The sequence below is a fragment of the Triticum urartu genome, chromosome 6 (assembly GCF_003073215.2).
Source record: "Triticum urartu cultivar G1812 chromosome 6, Tu2.1, whole genome shotgun sequence".
NCBI classification, from domain to species: domain Eukaryota; kingdom Viridiplantae; phylum Streptophyta; class Magnoliopsida; order Poales; family Poaceae; genus Triticum; species Triticum urartu.
In genome coordinates this window covers 557,084,922-557,097,545 of record NC_053027.1, presented here as the reverse complement: position 1 = coordinate 557,097,545, position 12,624 = coordinate 557,084,922, and the positions used below count along the sequence as shown (strand labels likewise).

Below are 12,624 nucleotides of genomic sequence, written 5' to 3'. Positions count from 1 at the left end.
TAAGACATACTCCTTCCGTTTTAAAATATAATGCTCCCGTGCTTCAATTTTGACTAAATTTAACAAACAAGGTCGACTGCGGCGGGAGCAAAAGTTATACCAGTGAATTCGTATTTAAAAAAAGTTTTCAATTATATAATTTTTTCTTCCACCGCAGCCGGTCTTGTTGTTAAACTTATGATCAAAGTTGAACTTCGAGAAACGTGGACACACTATATTTTGTAATGGAGGGAGTATTTGATTTTATCTTCTCTGTTCTCTATGAGACGTGTTTGATTGGGCATGTGGATCAAGCATTACGACACATGGATGGTATTAGTCGCATCACACATGTTAGGGTTGGTTGAGAGCATCTAGTGATGCCATCCTTTAGAGCGTTTCCAACAAACACACAAAAGTTTCGCGCCTTAAAATAGTTTTAGCGCATACCACTTTTAACGCGCCGGACCCAACATTAATTTAGCATATGCCTAAAAAACACGCGCTCAAAAAAACATGCAGTGTAAATTGTGAAGCGCGCGCAATCCCCCGTCTCAAATTTGCAGCACGTGATAGCGTTTTTCAGCGCGCGTCCAACTTTTTTTGCACGCCCACTATTTTACAGCTTCTGATGAAGCTGCCCGGTGCCCAAAAAACCTAAATTTTAACACGCGGAGCAATTTTTAGGTGTCTGTTGAAGATGCTCTTAGGTCATACCGTCATTACCAACGCACAAAATTCAAACCCAATTTTGTTCTAAAAACTCTGAGAAAAAGAGTGTGGATGTTCACATGATGCGTGTTTGTGGTTGCTAGAAAATTCAAATCCCCCCTAATGTAAGCACAGGTTGTGTGTGTGTGGGGGGGGGGGGGGGGGGGGGGAGATCAAGCATGAACAGTACAAAAAGATAAAAGGCACAAAAGATAATATACACATTTGGCTTTGTCTTCTTTTGTTACTCTACATGTGACTTGAATATGGATTTATTTATTTTTTTACCTGCCATTGGCGAAGAAGAGGTAATTACGGTGTCGCGTCTTCGACTCGTTTCATTGTTTGTAGTCGTTGCTAGGTGGTTTACAGTACCACCACAACATATCTGTCACCTATCTTCGACATCAACACAGTAGCCACCAAAAAAACGACGGATCACCTCCTCATCCGAACTCGAAGCGGCTTCATCGCTGATATGCAACTTTACGGACCTCCAAGATATCTCACCAAAGGTGAAGCCATTGACATTGAACGAATCAAACCGGGGCAACACCCCGGACACGCCATCGCAAACTCCAAGTCTGGCACCCCACCACGACTAAGACGCCGAAGGAGGAGACCGTACCTGCCATCCATCAACCACGAACCCAGCATACGTTCGGTCTTTCAGATGTCGTCGATGCAGATCACAATATGCATTCGCTCTTGGACTACCTTGCAAGCTCCACGTTGACGCTGGAGTAGACGCCATCGCAATGCCAAAGCGTGAGGACACAAGTCCACCACAATGATGCCACCGCCGTCACCACATCTTTATTTGAACAGGCTGGTTCCGAGTCCATCACCGACCATATACTCCAAGCTGGCGAGCTAAACCGGAAGTGCTTGGTCGAGGCATCCAGTCCACAATACACGCGGACGCGTAGTCGGCGAGCCAAAGTCGTACTCGGCGAGCTCTCGTCCAGCCAGCCGGTCCTCCATGACATCATGCATGACCAATTAATTAAGATTTCAGCTTGACGATCATGTTGGGCTGAACGTGAATCACGTCCGCGTGTCCGTGCTCCTGTTCAGTTTGATGCGTGCAAAAGCTAAATTAGTCGAGATACGCACTGGCTCACGTCTCATCCTAATTTGTTATTGTTATCTCGTTCTAGCACACTCCAGACTCTGCAAACAGCACCCGTCGACCATCACCATGCAGTCCAGCTCCAAGGCCGGCGGCAATGGCGACGAGGAGCACCTGGTTTGCGTGACGGGGGCGGGGAGCTTCATCGGCTCGTGGGTGGTCAAGGAGCTCCTCCTCCGTGGCTACCATGTCCGGGGAACCGCCAGAGATCCCGGTAAGCGCAAGCATCGGTCCATCCAGCTCTCTCATTTCCGTCCCTTCGCTTGACTGATTGGTTCAATTTGCTCGTGAAGCTGGCCGCAAGAACGTGCACTTGCTGGCGCTGGATGGCGCCGGCGAGAGGCTCACGCTTTGCCGTGCCGACGTCATGCACGGCGACAGCCTCCGCGCTGCGTTCCGGGGCTGCCGCGGCGTGTTCCACGTCGCCTCCCCGGTCTCCAACGACCCCGTCGGTTCACTCTCTCCTCTGCCCCTCTGAAACCTCATGACGCGCGCCGCCTAACATGGACATGGACATGAAGCACTCACTCGCCCGTGCTGCTTGCTTGCAGGAGCTCGTGCCGGAGGCCGTAGAGGGGACGAGGAATGTGGTCAACGCGGCGGCGGACGCTGGTGTGCGGCGCTTGGTGTTCACTTCCTCCTACGGCGCCGTGCACATGGACCCCAATCGGAGCCCCGACATCGTCGTCGACGAGTCGTGCTGGAGCGACTACGACTACTGCAAACAAACCGGCGTACGTGTGACTAAGCTCAATTCTATCTGCCCCCCATCTTTCTTCCCAAGTTGGCAGTGAACTAAGCGCACCGATGGATCCTCTTGTCGTGCGTAGAATCTGTACTGCTGCGCTAAGATGATGGCGGAGGTCGTCGCGAAGGAGGCGGCGACCAAGAGGGGGCTGGAGCTGGCGGTGGTGGTGCCGGCGACGACCATCGGTCCTGCCCTACAGCAAACGCTCAACTTCAGCAGTGACCACGTCGCCCGCTACCTCACAGGCGCCAAGCCGGCCTACCAGAACGTCGTCACCGCCTACATCGATGTCCGAGACGTCGCCCGCGCGCACACCCTTGTCTACGAGCACCCTGACGCGCGCGGCCATCGCTACATCTGCGTCAGTGCCGTGCTGCACCGCGCCCACTTCGTCCGACTCCTCAAGGACCTCTACCCGCAGTACCCCGTCACCGCCAAGCGCGAAGACGACGGCAAGCCGATGGCGAGGGAGTACAGGTTCTCGAATCAGAAGCTCGGGGATCTGGGCTTGGAGTTCACTGACATGAGGACAAGTTTGTACGAGACGGTGATTTGCCTGCAGCACAGGGGCCATGTCCCTGTCATCGTGCCACGTCATCGTGCATGTTTGTGAAAATTATAATGTGTACACAAATTGAACTCGATTATAAGCAAATAAATGAGGATAAGTACTCTGTTTTCTACAATTTTCCAATGTAGATATTGTGCAACGGCAATAGCGCACCGTGATATCCAAATCCTATATACTATATACCTCAGGGCATTTCTAACCGATTCTCAATAATCGGTTAAAGGAGTAAGGTTTTGCTCCTCTAACCGGCACCTAATCGATCCCAAATCGGTCTTAGAGAAGTAAAAATTATCCTCCGCCGCCGCGGTTCTTTCTATATTTACTTCATCGTTTGGCGGCTGAGTAAAAGAATCCCACTCTCTCTTCCCCTCCTATACCTCTCCTCCCCCCCCCCCCCCCCCCCCCCCCCCCCCCCCCCCCCCCCCCCCCCCCCCCCCCCCCCCCCCCCCCCCCCCGGTCCCGTTGTCGACGCCTCCCCCGTCGTTCCCCACCGCCCCTCCCTCTGCAATGGCTGGACGAAGTGGCTGGACCCCAATGCCAATCCGCAGCGCGGATCTGCGCCGCCACACCCCCGGTTCATCGTCTAGCGGCGCATCCTCGAGCCGCCGCCATATGCTCGACCCCCCTACCCCGCCTGGTTCGCCTACTCGCAGAGGACATACATTGGCGTCTGGCAGCGCACGTGGGGGACATGGGTGGCGGAGATCACCGACCGGGAGACCCACACGAGGAAGTGGGTCGGGTCGTTCCACACAACGGAGCTCGTGGTGATGGAATACGATCGGTGGCAAGTCCGGTTCCACGGCTTCGCCGCGAGGCGCAACTTCCCATTTGAGACGGCGCCAGTCCACCTCGTCCCACCAGCGCGAGGGTGCGGTGAGTGCGGTGATGGCTCGGGAGAACCGAGAGGCAAGGTGACACCTCGGGGCGGAGGCCACCGCCGAGGCGTATATGGTGGACCTCCGGCGCCAGCACTCCGAGCTCGTGGAGGCGGAGCGGGTGATGAGTGATATTTTTACACTCATTCACCCTTAGTTTAGACCAAGATATTTCATTTAAACAGAGATATTCGCTTTGATATTGGTACTTATGACTAATGAATGCAAAGATTTTCATAAATAATATCTTTGATGTGTTTTCATAGAAAATGGCCTAAAAGGAAAGAAATCATGTGAGAACATGGAAATGAAGGAAGAAAGCAGTCACCAGGAGGCGCACCAGCGGCCGCAGCACAAAATATGACGTTCCATACGACAATCGCCAGGAGGGACAACAATGTTGGAATGTAATGTTTGAACTTTTTAAAATTTGAACTAGTGCTGCATCCGCTATTTGAACATACGTACTCTATGTATTATGCGGCTGTTTGAACATCTGGACTCTATGTATGCGGATATTTGAACATGCCAACTTAACAAAAAAGGTCAGATGTATGCGGGCAACGTTCAATCGCGGTCTCCCGCATCCCTGTCCATGGAATGCGGAAGGAAATTTACGGGTCGTCGTTGTATATGCCCTTAACAAGAAAGTTAATTGAAGTAGCTAGCTGGATACCTTAGGCCCTCCACTATGTATCTGGTGCCAAAATTCTGACAAGTGTGCCACATATACATCAATGTCAGATGAAAAGCTTTTGGTACCCCTCTCACAACGTAGACAATTTGGCACCGGTGAAAGACTGGCCCACATCTAGCAGAATAATTGATCGAAGTACTAGTCTTCCTCTCACACAGAACCCATTCCATCTAGTCTGCATGCAAGATATGGATTTTCTATTGCCTCACTGAATTTGGCATCGGAGCATCTAGTTGCTCCGGTTCCCATAATTTTTCTTAAGGCACCAGCTGGGCAATGGAGAGCACCGATGCCAAATGAATCAAAAGTGAATATGGCACCACTTTTGGCCTACATAGTGGAAGGCCTTATCGGCACGTAGGTTCGACTCCATCAGCGAAGGTGGAGGATAAATCGGGGAGAGTAGCCCACCGCTCGCACACCTGCCTCCCTTCCCCCACAGTCTTCCTACTTAGAGCAAGTGAGCGACCAACGCATCCAACGGCGCATGCGGCCGCTCACATAGATATAATTGAGCATGCGCTAGTTAGCATTAGGCTTGTCATAGTGGGGAGTAACTTATACTAGTGTCATGCATATGACACTTGTCTAAGTTACTACTCCCTTTGTTTCTTTTTAGTCTGCATATAAGATTTGGTCAAAGTCAAACTTTGTAAAGTTTGACCGACTTTGTAGGAAAAAATATAAACATCTACTATACTAAAGCTATACGGTATGAAAATTAATTGCATGATGCATCTAACCATATTGATTTCATATTGTGAATCTTAATATATTTTTCTATAAACTTAGTCAAAGTTAATCATGACTTTGACCAAATTTTATATGCAAACTAAAAATAAACGGAGGGAGTACCTTCATAGTGCAGAGTAACATAGCAGGAGTGTCATAGAGGACTTCATTTATTAGCTTGTAGACTCATTTTGTTTTGGGAAGCGTTATGTTATAGTAACATATTATGTTACCACTTCTCGTTAACTATATGCCATATAAGCAAAAGTTTGTTGAAGTGCGCTATGTTAGTAGCTACTCCCATTCTTACTAGCCTTAGGCTGGTCATAGTGGGGAGTAACTTAGACTATGACACTAGTCTAAGTTACTATATTCATAGTGCAAAGTAACATATTAATAGTGTCATAGATGGTTTCATTTATTAGCTCATAGACTCATTTTGCCTCGGGAAGCGCTATGTTACAGCAACATATTATGTTACCACAAACACCTTTTTTCGCATTAAATACTTGCCACATAAGCAAAATTGTCTTGAGATGTGTTAAGTTACTACTTAAGTTACCCCCACTATGACTAGCCTTATAAAGTTGTAGAAACAAAATTAGATGGACCCTACTTGTCGGCCGGGTAAAGACTAGATCGGATCATCACCCGCGTCAGTTGTGGGATGGCGTGCGACAACCGCTCGATCTCCACATGTCGTTTGCAATATTGAGGTCTTTAGCACGAGCTTTCTTGCGCATCCGTCTAATTGCTATGTGCCAAAAATATTGTTCGCGCGGGCGCAACTCTTTTCATGATCCAGCTTGTTGCGCTCTGGCCTTATCAACACGAGCCTTGTTGAGCTCCCGTCGAATTGTGACGTGCCATTGCAACATGTTGGTCATATAGGTTTGCAACAAGGCTCATGTTGCAAAGTGCTTAGTCAGACTAATGGGTGTCAGTGGGTGGCCCGAGTCCCAGATAGAGAGAGATAGAGAGAGAGAGTCAAGTTTGTTGAGAGTTTCTCTTTTCAAAGCAAATTTGGTCTAGAGGGGTAAGTTTTGAGAGATAGCCTATGGGTGTTCTTTTTTTTGAAGAAGAAGACAAATACGTTGTGAACCTGTCTCGGTTACCGCACATTGATACGAGGTGACTATTGGTAAACCAAAAAATTGTGACGAGGTGTACATCTTCACCGCGGTAGCAGTTTTTTTAAAACATCAGTATAGACATAAGCGCTCATATACACGCACATACACTCACCTCTATAAACGCACACATGCACACCCTACCCCTATAAGCATCTCTGAAAGACTGAGCCGGTATATTATCTTAAGATTTATGAAGTCACCGTAGGCGCCTCGTTGTCGATGGGAACATCTCCTCCTACTGAATGCGCATCGCCGAAAATCCTGAAATAAATCCAGAAATAAATGCGAGCATCAGAATTTGAACACTGGTGGGCTGTGAATACCACAGTCCCTCTACTGGTTCACGCTCCGGTGGCGGTTGGATCGTTTGATCGTGGATAACTAGTTGCAACGGACACATGGTCGTGTCAATGTATTCTGTCTTTTTTTTGCGGGTGTAATGTATTTTGTCTCTAACACACCAAAGAAAAAAAACTACTTTTTTTTAAGTTAAGAAAAAAAAACTACTACTACGTACCTAGGTCCCAGTCCTAGAGTCCATCGACGAGTTGGTGTAGTTAGATACTACGTTGTCGGCACGGGCACGTAAGTTCGACTCGGAGGGTCCATCGACTCAGATAATGTATAGATAAACGTTTGCCACCGGCGGACAGGTCGAAGATTCAGCCGGCCGAGCGCGCGTCGTTCAATCTATCATTGATGGAAGCACCTCGATCAGCCACGTATCGTACATACGAGATAAAAACGTGTGGCTGTTGGGGGCCTGGGCACCGCACACGACCCGCAACTTCTCTTCGTTATCCCTTCAACACTCATCTTCTATACCTATGTAGCCGCGTCTTCCTGCCCATCCACCTGCAGCTAGCGAACGCGCTCGCCGCCCATGACCGCCGTCAGCTGGATGCACCTCGTTTGAATCCCTTGTGGATCGCCGGCCGCCCGCAGCCATGGGCGCGTTCGTTTCCTTCTCCGCCGGCAGCTGGTTGCACGCCCTTTCCATGGCCACAACAGCCAAGGGCCCAAGGTCCGTTCTCCCGATGGCCAAGCTGCAATCGGCGATGGTGACGGCGTGTTTGTTCTGAAACCAAGGGGTTTGCTGGAACCAGGTTCTTATTTTGCTGGATTCACCCATCTGTTTTGCTACAACCCTCTTTCGTTTTTGCTACCATCCCCATTCGATTTTGTTGAGCATCTCCGTTTTTGCTGGAACCAGTGCCCCAATTAGTTGGAACCAGCTCCTGGATGTGCTACAAGGTCGACGCATTGCCGGAGGGCTGCATCCAACATTGTTTGACGCGGGGAGCTGCAACCGGTGACTGGGGGGAGCTGGAACCGGCGACTGGGGGAGCTGCAAGAGGGGGGTGCCTGTTTTTCTTTATGATGCGTCTTTTTTTGCTGATTTTTTGTTATTTGCTGAAAAAGGCTTTCGCCCCACTTTATATATAAAGCAAAGATCCACAGTGCCCGGTACAACCTCATTCACTCACCACAAACACACACACACACACGCACGCGCACACACACACACATACACACACACACACACACATACACACACACAAGGCAGGATACATAGGTGTTGAGCGCAGCAACACACACCCTAGCACTACAAGAGCCGCCAGGGGCATCATCCGAAGAAGTGAAGCCGCATATGACGAACCGTGGGCTCCAAGGCGGTGCCTTCAGGAAGGATACGACACCGGAACGTTGCCACCGCCCGATCCGAGGATCAGAGTTTCCCCTGGAGCAACACGACGGGCAATGGTAGCCATGGCATCATATATAAATTCTAGTCCATGCATTATAATGCTCACTTAGCTTCATGGGCATCATGGATGTCAACTTCGATAGTTCACATATAGCATCTGTAGTATAAATGAACTGCATGAAGTGAGTTTACATAACAAGTCAATCCTGATGTAGTTTGTAGACCACGGAAACTAAATAAAAGCACTTGAAGCAACTTTGTCAATGTGGATACAACCTATAGACAATTTTTCTGGAACTCTGAGGTTGCAACTATAAAGAACAAAAATATTTGCAAGGGCTTAAAATGACCAGTGGATCGCACAAGTACCATTTGGCAACTAATTGTGACGGGCAACAACTGTATTGAGCCTAAGAAATGTTCGAGTTATAAACTACCATGAATCATTTATCCAATCAATTTCCCATCGGGATATCTGGAGACAACTTTGTCCTCAATACTTATTTGCTAATAATGGGAGAAGTGCAGAGAAGCAATTGCAAAAGAACAACTCGCAAGCACCTTGGCATGAATAAAATTCTCTTTGGCAGAGAAAGGATCCGAGTGTTTAGGATTGCTGGTGGTGAAGTATTGTGCTGCTTGTGATCCATTAGTACTACAAGACAACAAAGTAGCAAGTTCATTTCTGAAAGCACTAAAAAAAGACTGAAGTTTTGTAAAGAAATTCATATTACCTTGTATTATCAACAGAAGGGCCATTGTTTGATGAAGGTAATGTTTCTTCCTAAACTCTGTTCACAAACACAACTTGCTAATTATGTAATCAAATTTGACTGCAAAATATGCATGGAAAATAGGCAGAGTGCAGACACTTGTAAAAGTATAGGTGGCGATGTACACAGTTACACACACATATATAGGTACATCCAAATAGAAACAATTACTTGTATAACCTTCAAAGAATGGCAGTGTCCTAAAGTTGAATCTCAGCGAGTCTCCTTAAAAAGATGATGCATGCAAGCCACTACATCAATGACTTAAATAACAGTGCATGCTATTTTCTGCCAAGCAGATGGCCATGGGGATGGGGGTGCTTACCCAAGCTAGGAGCCATGGAAGCTTCAAATAGTTGTAGGTAGCACAATTCAGATAGCTAGTTGCGACCGATGGATGAACTATGTAACTGTTGTACATGGTCGTTCTGGAGACCAGGGCGCATGAGAACCTTGGAACTGTCATGTAGCTGCATATCCGTTACTTGATGGCCAACCCCTGGGTTCAGGAAATTTCAGAATTAGAGGCTACAACTTGCACAACTGAAACTGAAACACTTTGCTAAACACCGGCCGGCACTGTTGTGTGTCATACACCGTTAGGTTGCATATGCTAAAGTGCAAACTCGATGGAGGGAGAGGAAGGTGGTGTTACGATATCCTAAGTATCCCTGTTTTGTTTGCCCACATCCCGCGACCAGACAAGTTCAGTACATGAATAATCCTCATATTCAACTTCTCAAACGGGCACATATATATTCAGGCATTATACAACAGGCAAAGAGGTAATGCAATCATTTTATTCCTACTCCTGAACCCATGAACCAAACAGAACAAGAAAACAAGAACGACAACTTCCTTCAGATTCCTACTAGAACTTGCTCAATAAATACCATTAGTAATTAATCATCAGACACCAATCAAATCCTCGACGTTCTCGTTAAGTATATTCTTTTTTTTACTCCATAGCCATCTGCTTGGCATAAAATCTTATCAAACTGGATTGGGGGTGCTTACCCAAGCTAGGAGCCATGGAGGTGGAGGTTATTGGCCCAGCACCGCACCGGAGCAGACGACGGCGAGCTCGACCATGTGCGGGCCATGGTGATCGTCCTCGTCCATGGAGGAGGATGGCTGCTGCACCGAATTGGAGAAATAAGTGAGGGGGCGGGGAGAGAAGGAAGAAGGTGAGAGGAGAGGGCATGAGTCGAGGGAAGAGGAGAGCTCACCGCGCCGGAGTTGGAGGCAGCCGAAACCCTAATCGCCGGGAGGGGTCGCGCGCGAGCGCTTGCGGCCGCGAGGAGCGGATCTGGCCGGAGGGAAGGAAGCACCGTAGCGAGGAGAGCTCGTGGGTGGGCTGCGCTCCGGCGAGGGCCGCCGGAAGTAGCCGGAATCGTCCGGCGTTGGTGGCGGCGGCGAGGTTCGTGGGAGACAGAGAGGATGTTCGCTTCTTTTTTTTTGAGCGGTGGCAAAGGCTATTCTCTGGGCGTTGTCTACAGAGGAGGTGGCCTGGGCTTAGTTATAGCCCAATGTAGTGACCCGCGCTACCACTACATTGCTAGTGCTAGCGTGGCCTAGCAAACCCACGCTGCTAATATATCTTGACCTGGGGATCCGGTGTGGCACACTTACCAGTAGCGCGTCCGAGCAAAACCAACGCCGCTGCTAAGTTATACTAGTAGCGCGTTTTGTACCAAGCGCTTACCAGTAGCATGGGGGCCTAAATAGGCGCTATTGGTAAAGTTCTACGTATAAGCATTTTCCTAGTAGTGAGCCAGTGGTAGGCCACAATTCTGCCCGTCACTGGTCAGTAAATTTTAGTGGTGGACTAGTTTTTCTACCCGCCACTGCTAGCTGACTTAAATACTAGTGGTGGGATCGAGATTATGCCCACTGATGACTCACACGTATAGGGGATCTATCGTAGTCCTTTCGATAAGTAAGAGTGTCGAACCCAACGAGGAGTGGAAGGAAATGGTAAGCGGTTTTCAGCAAGGTATTCTCTGCAAGTACTGAAATAAGTGGTAACAGATAGTTTTGTGATAAGATAAATTATAACGAGCAACAAGTAACAAAAGTAAATAAAGTGCAGCAAGGTGGCCCAATCCTTTTTGTAGCAAAGGACAAGCCGGAACAAACTCTTATAATAGGAAAAGCGCTCCCGAGGACACATGGGAATATCGTCAAGCTAGTTTTCATCACGTTCATATGATTCGCGTTCGATACTTTGATAATTTGATATGTGGGTGGACCGGTGCTTGGGTGCTGTTCTTACTTGAACAAGCATCCCACTTATGATTAACCTCTATTGCAAGCATCCGCAACTACAACAAAAGTATTAAGGTAAACCTAACCATAGCATGAAACATATGGATTCAAATCAGCCCCTTACGAAGCAACACATAAACTAGGATTTAAGCTTCTGTCACTCTAGCAACCCATCATCTACTTATTACTTCCCAATGCCTTCCTCTAGGCCCAAATAATGGTGAAGTGTTATGTAGTCGACGTTCACATAACACCACTAGAGGCTAGACAACATACATCTTATCAAAATATCAAACGAATACCAAATTCACATGACTACTAATAGCAAGACTTCTCCCTTGTCCTCAGGAACAAACGTAATTACTCACAAAGCATATTCATGTTCATAATCAGAGGGGTAATAATATGCATATAGGATCTGAACATATGATCTTCCACCAAATAAACCAACTAGCATCAACTACAAGGAGTAATCAACACTACTAGCAACCTACTAGCACCAATCCCGGACTTTGAGACAAGAATTTGATACAAGAGATGAACTAGGGTTTGGAGATGAGATGGTGCTGGTGAAGATGTTGATGGAGATTGCCCTCTCCCGATGAGAGGAGCGTTGGTGATGACGATGGTGATGATTTCCTCCTCCCGGAGGGAAGTATCCCCGGCAGAACAGCTCTGCCGGAGCTCTAGATTGGTTCCGCCTCGTGGCGGCGGAGTCTCGTCCCGAAAAGTTCCTTCTGATTTTTTCTCATCGAAAGACTTCATATAGGAGAAGATGGACGTCGGAGAGCCACCAGGGGGCCCACGAGGTAGGGGGGCACGCCCTAGGAGGGGGGGCGCACCCCCCACCCTCGTGAGCAGGGTGTGGGCCCCCTGGCCTTCATCTTTGGCGAGGATTTTTCTTTATTTATTTTAAGATGTTTCGTGGAGTTTCAGGACTTTTGGAGTTGCGCGGAATAGGTCTCTAATATTTGCTCCTTTTCCAGCCCAGAATTCCAGCTGCCGGCATTCTCCCTCTTCATGTAAACCTTGTAAAATAAGAGAGAATAGCCATAAGTATTGTGACATAAAGTGAAATAACAGCCCATAATGCAATAAATATCGATATAAAAGCATGATGCAAAATGGACGTATCAACTCCCCCAAGCTTAGACCTCGCTTGTCCTCAAGCAAAAAGCCGATAACAATAAATATGTCCTCATGTTTAGAGGTAGAGGCGGTGATAAAAATAAAATATGAACATGAAGGCATCATGATTGTTCTCATAACAGCAACATATATAGATTTTGTCATA

General features: G+C 47.9%; 1 protein-coding gene across 1 annotated transcript; it reads left to right on the top strand.

Moving 5' to 3' along the window:
- Positions 1–1,576: 1,576 nt before the first annotated feature.
- On the top strand, positions 1,577–3,256 carry LOC125512967 (cinnamoyl-CoA reductase 1-like). The gene is made up of 4 exons (XM_048678021.1): positions 1,577–2,036; positions 2,116–2,270; positions 2,374–2,556; positions 2,653–3,256. The coding sequence occupies exons 1-4, from the start codon at positions 1,772–1,774 to the stop codon at positions 3,181–3,183; spliced, it is 1,134 nt and encodes a 377-aa protein (XP_048533978.1). The 5' UTR covers positions 1,577–1,771; the 3' UTR covers positions 3,184–3,256.
- Positions 3,257–12,624: the final 9,368 nt, after the last annotated feature.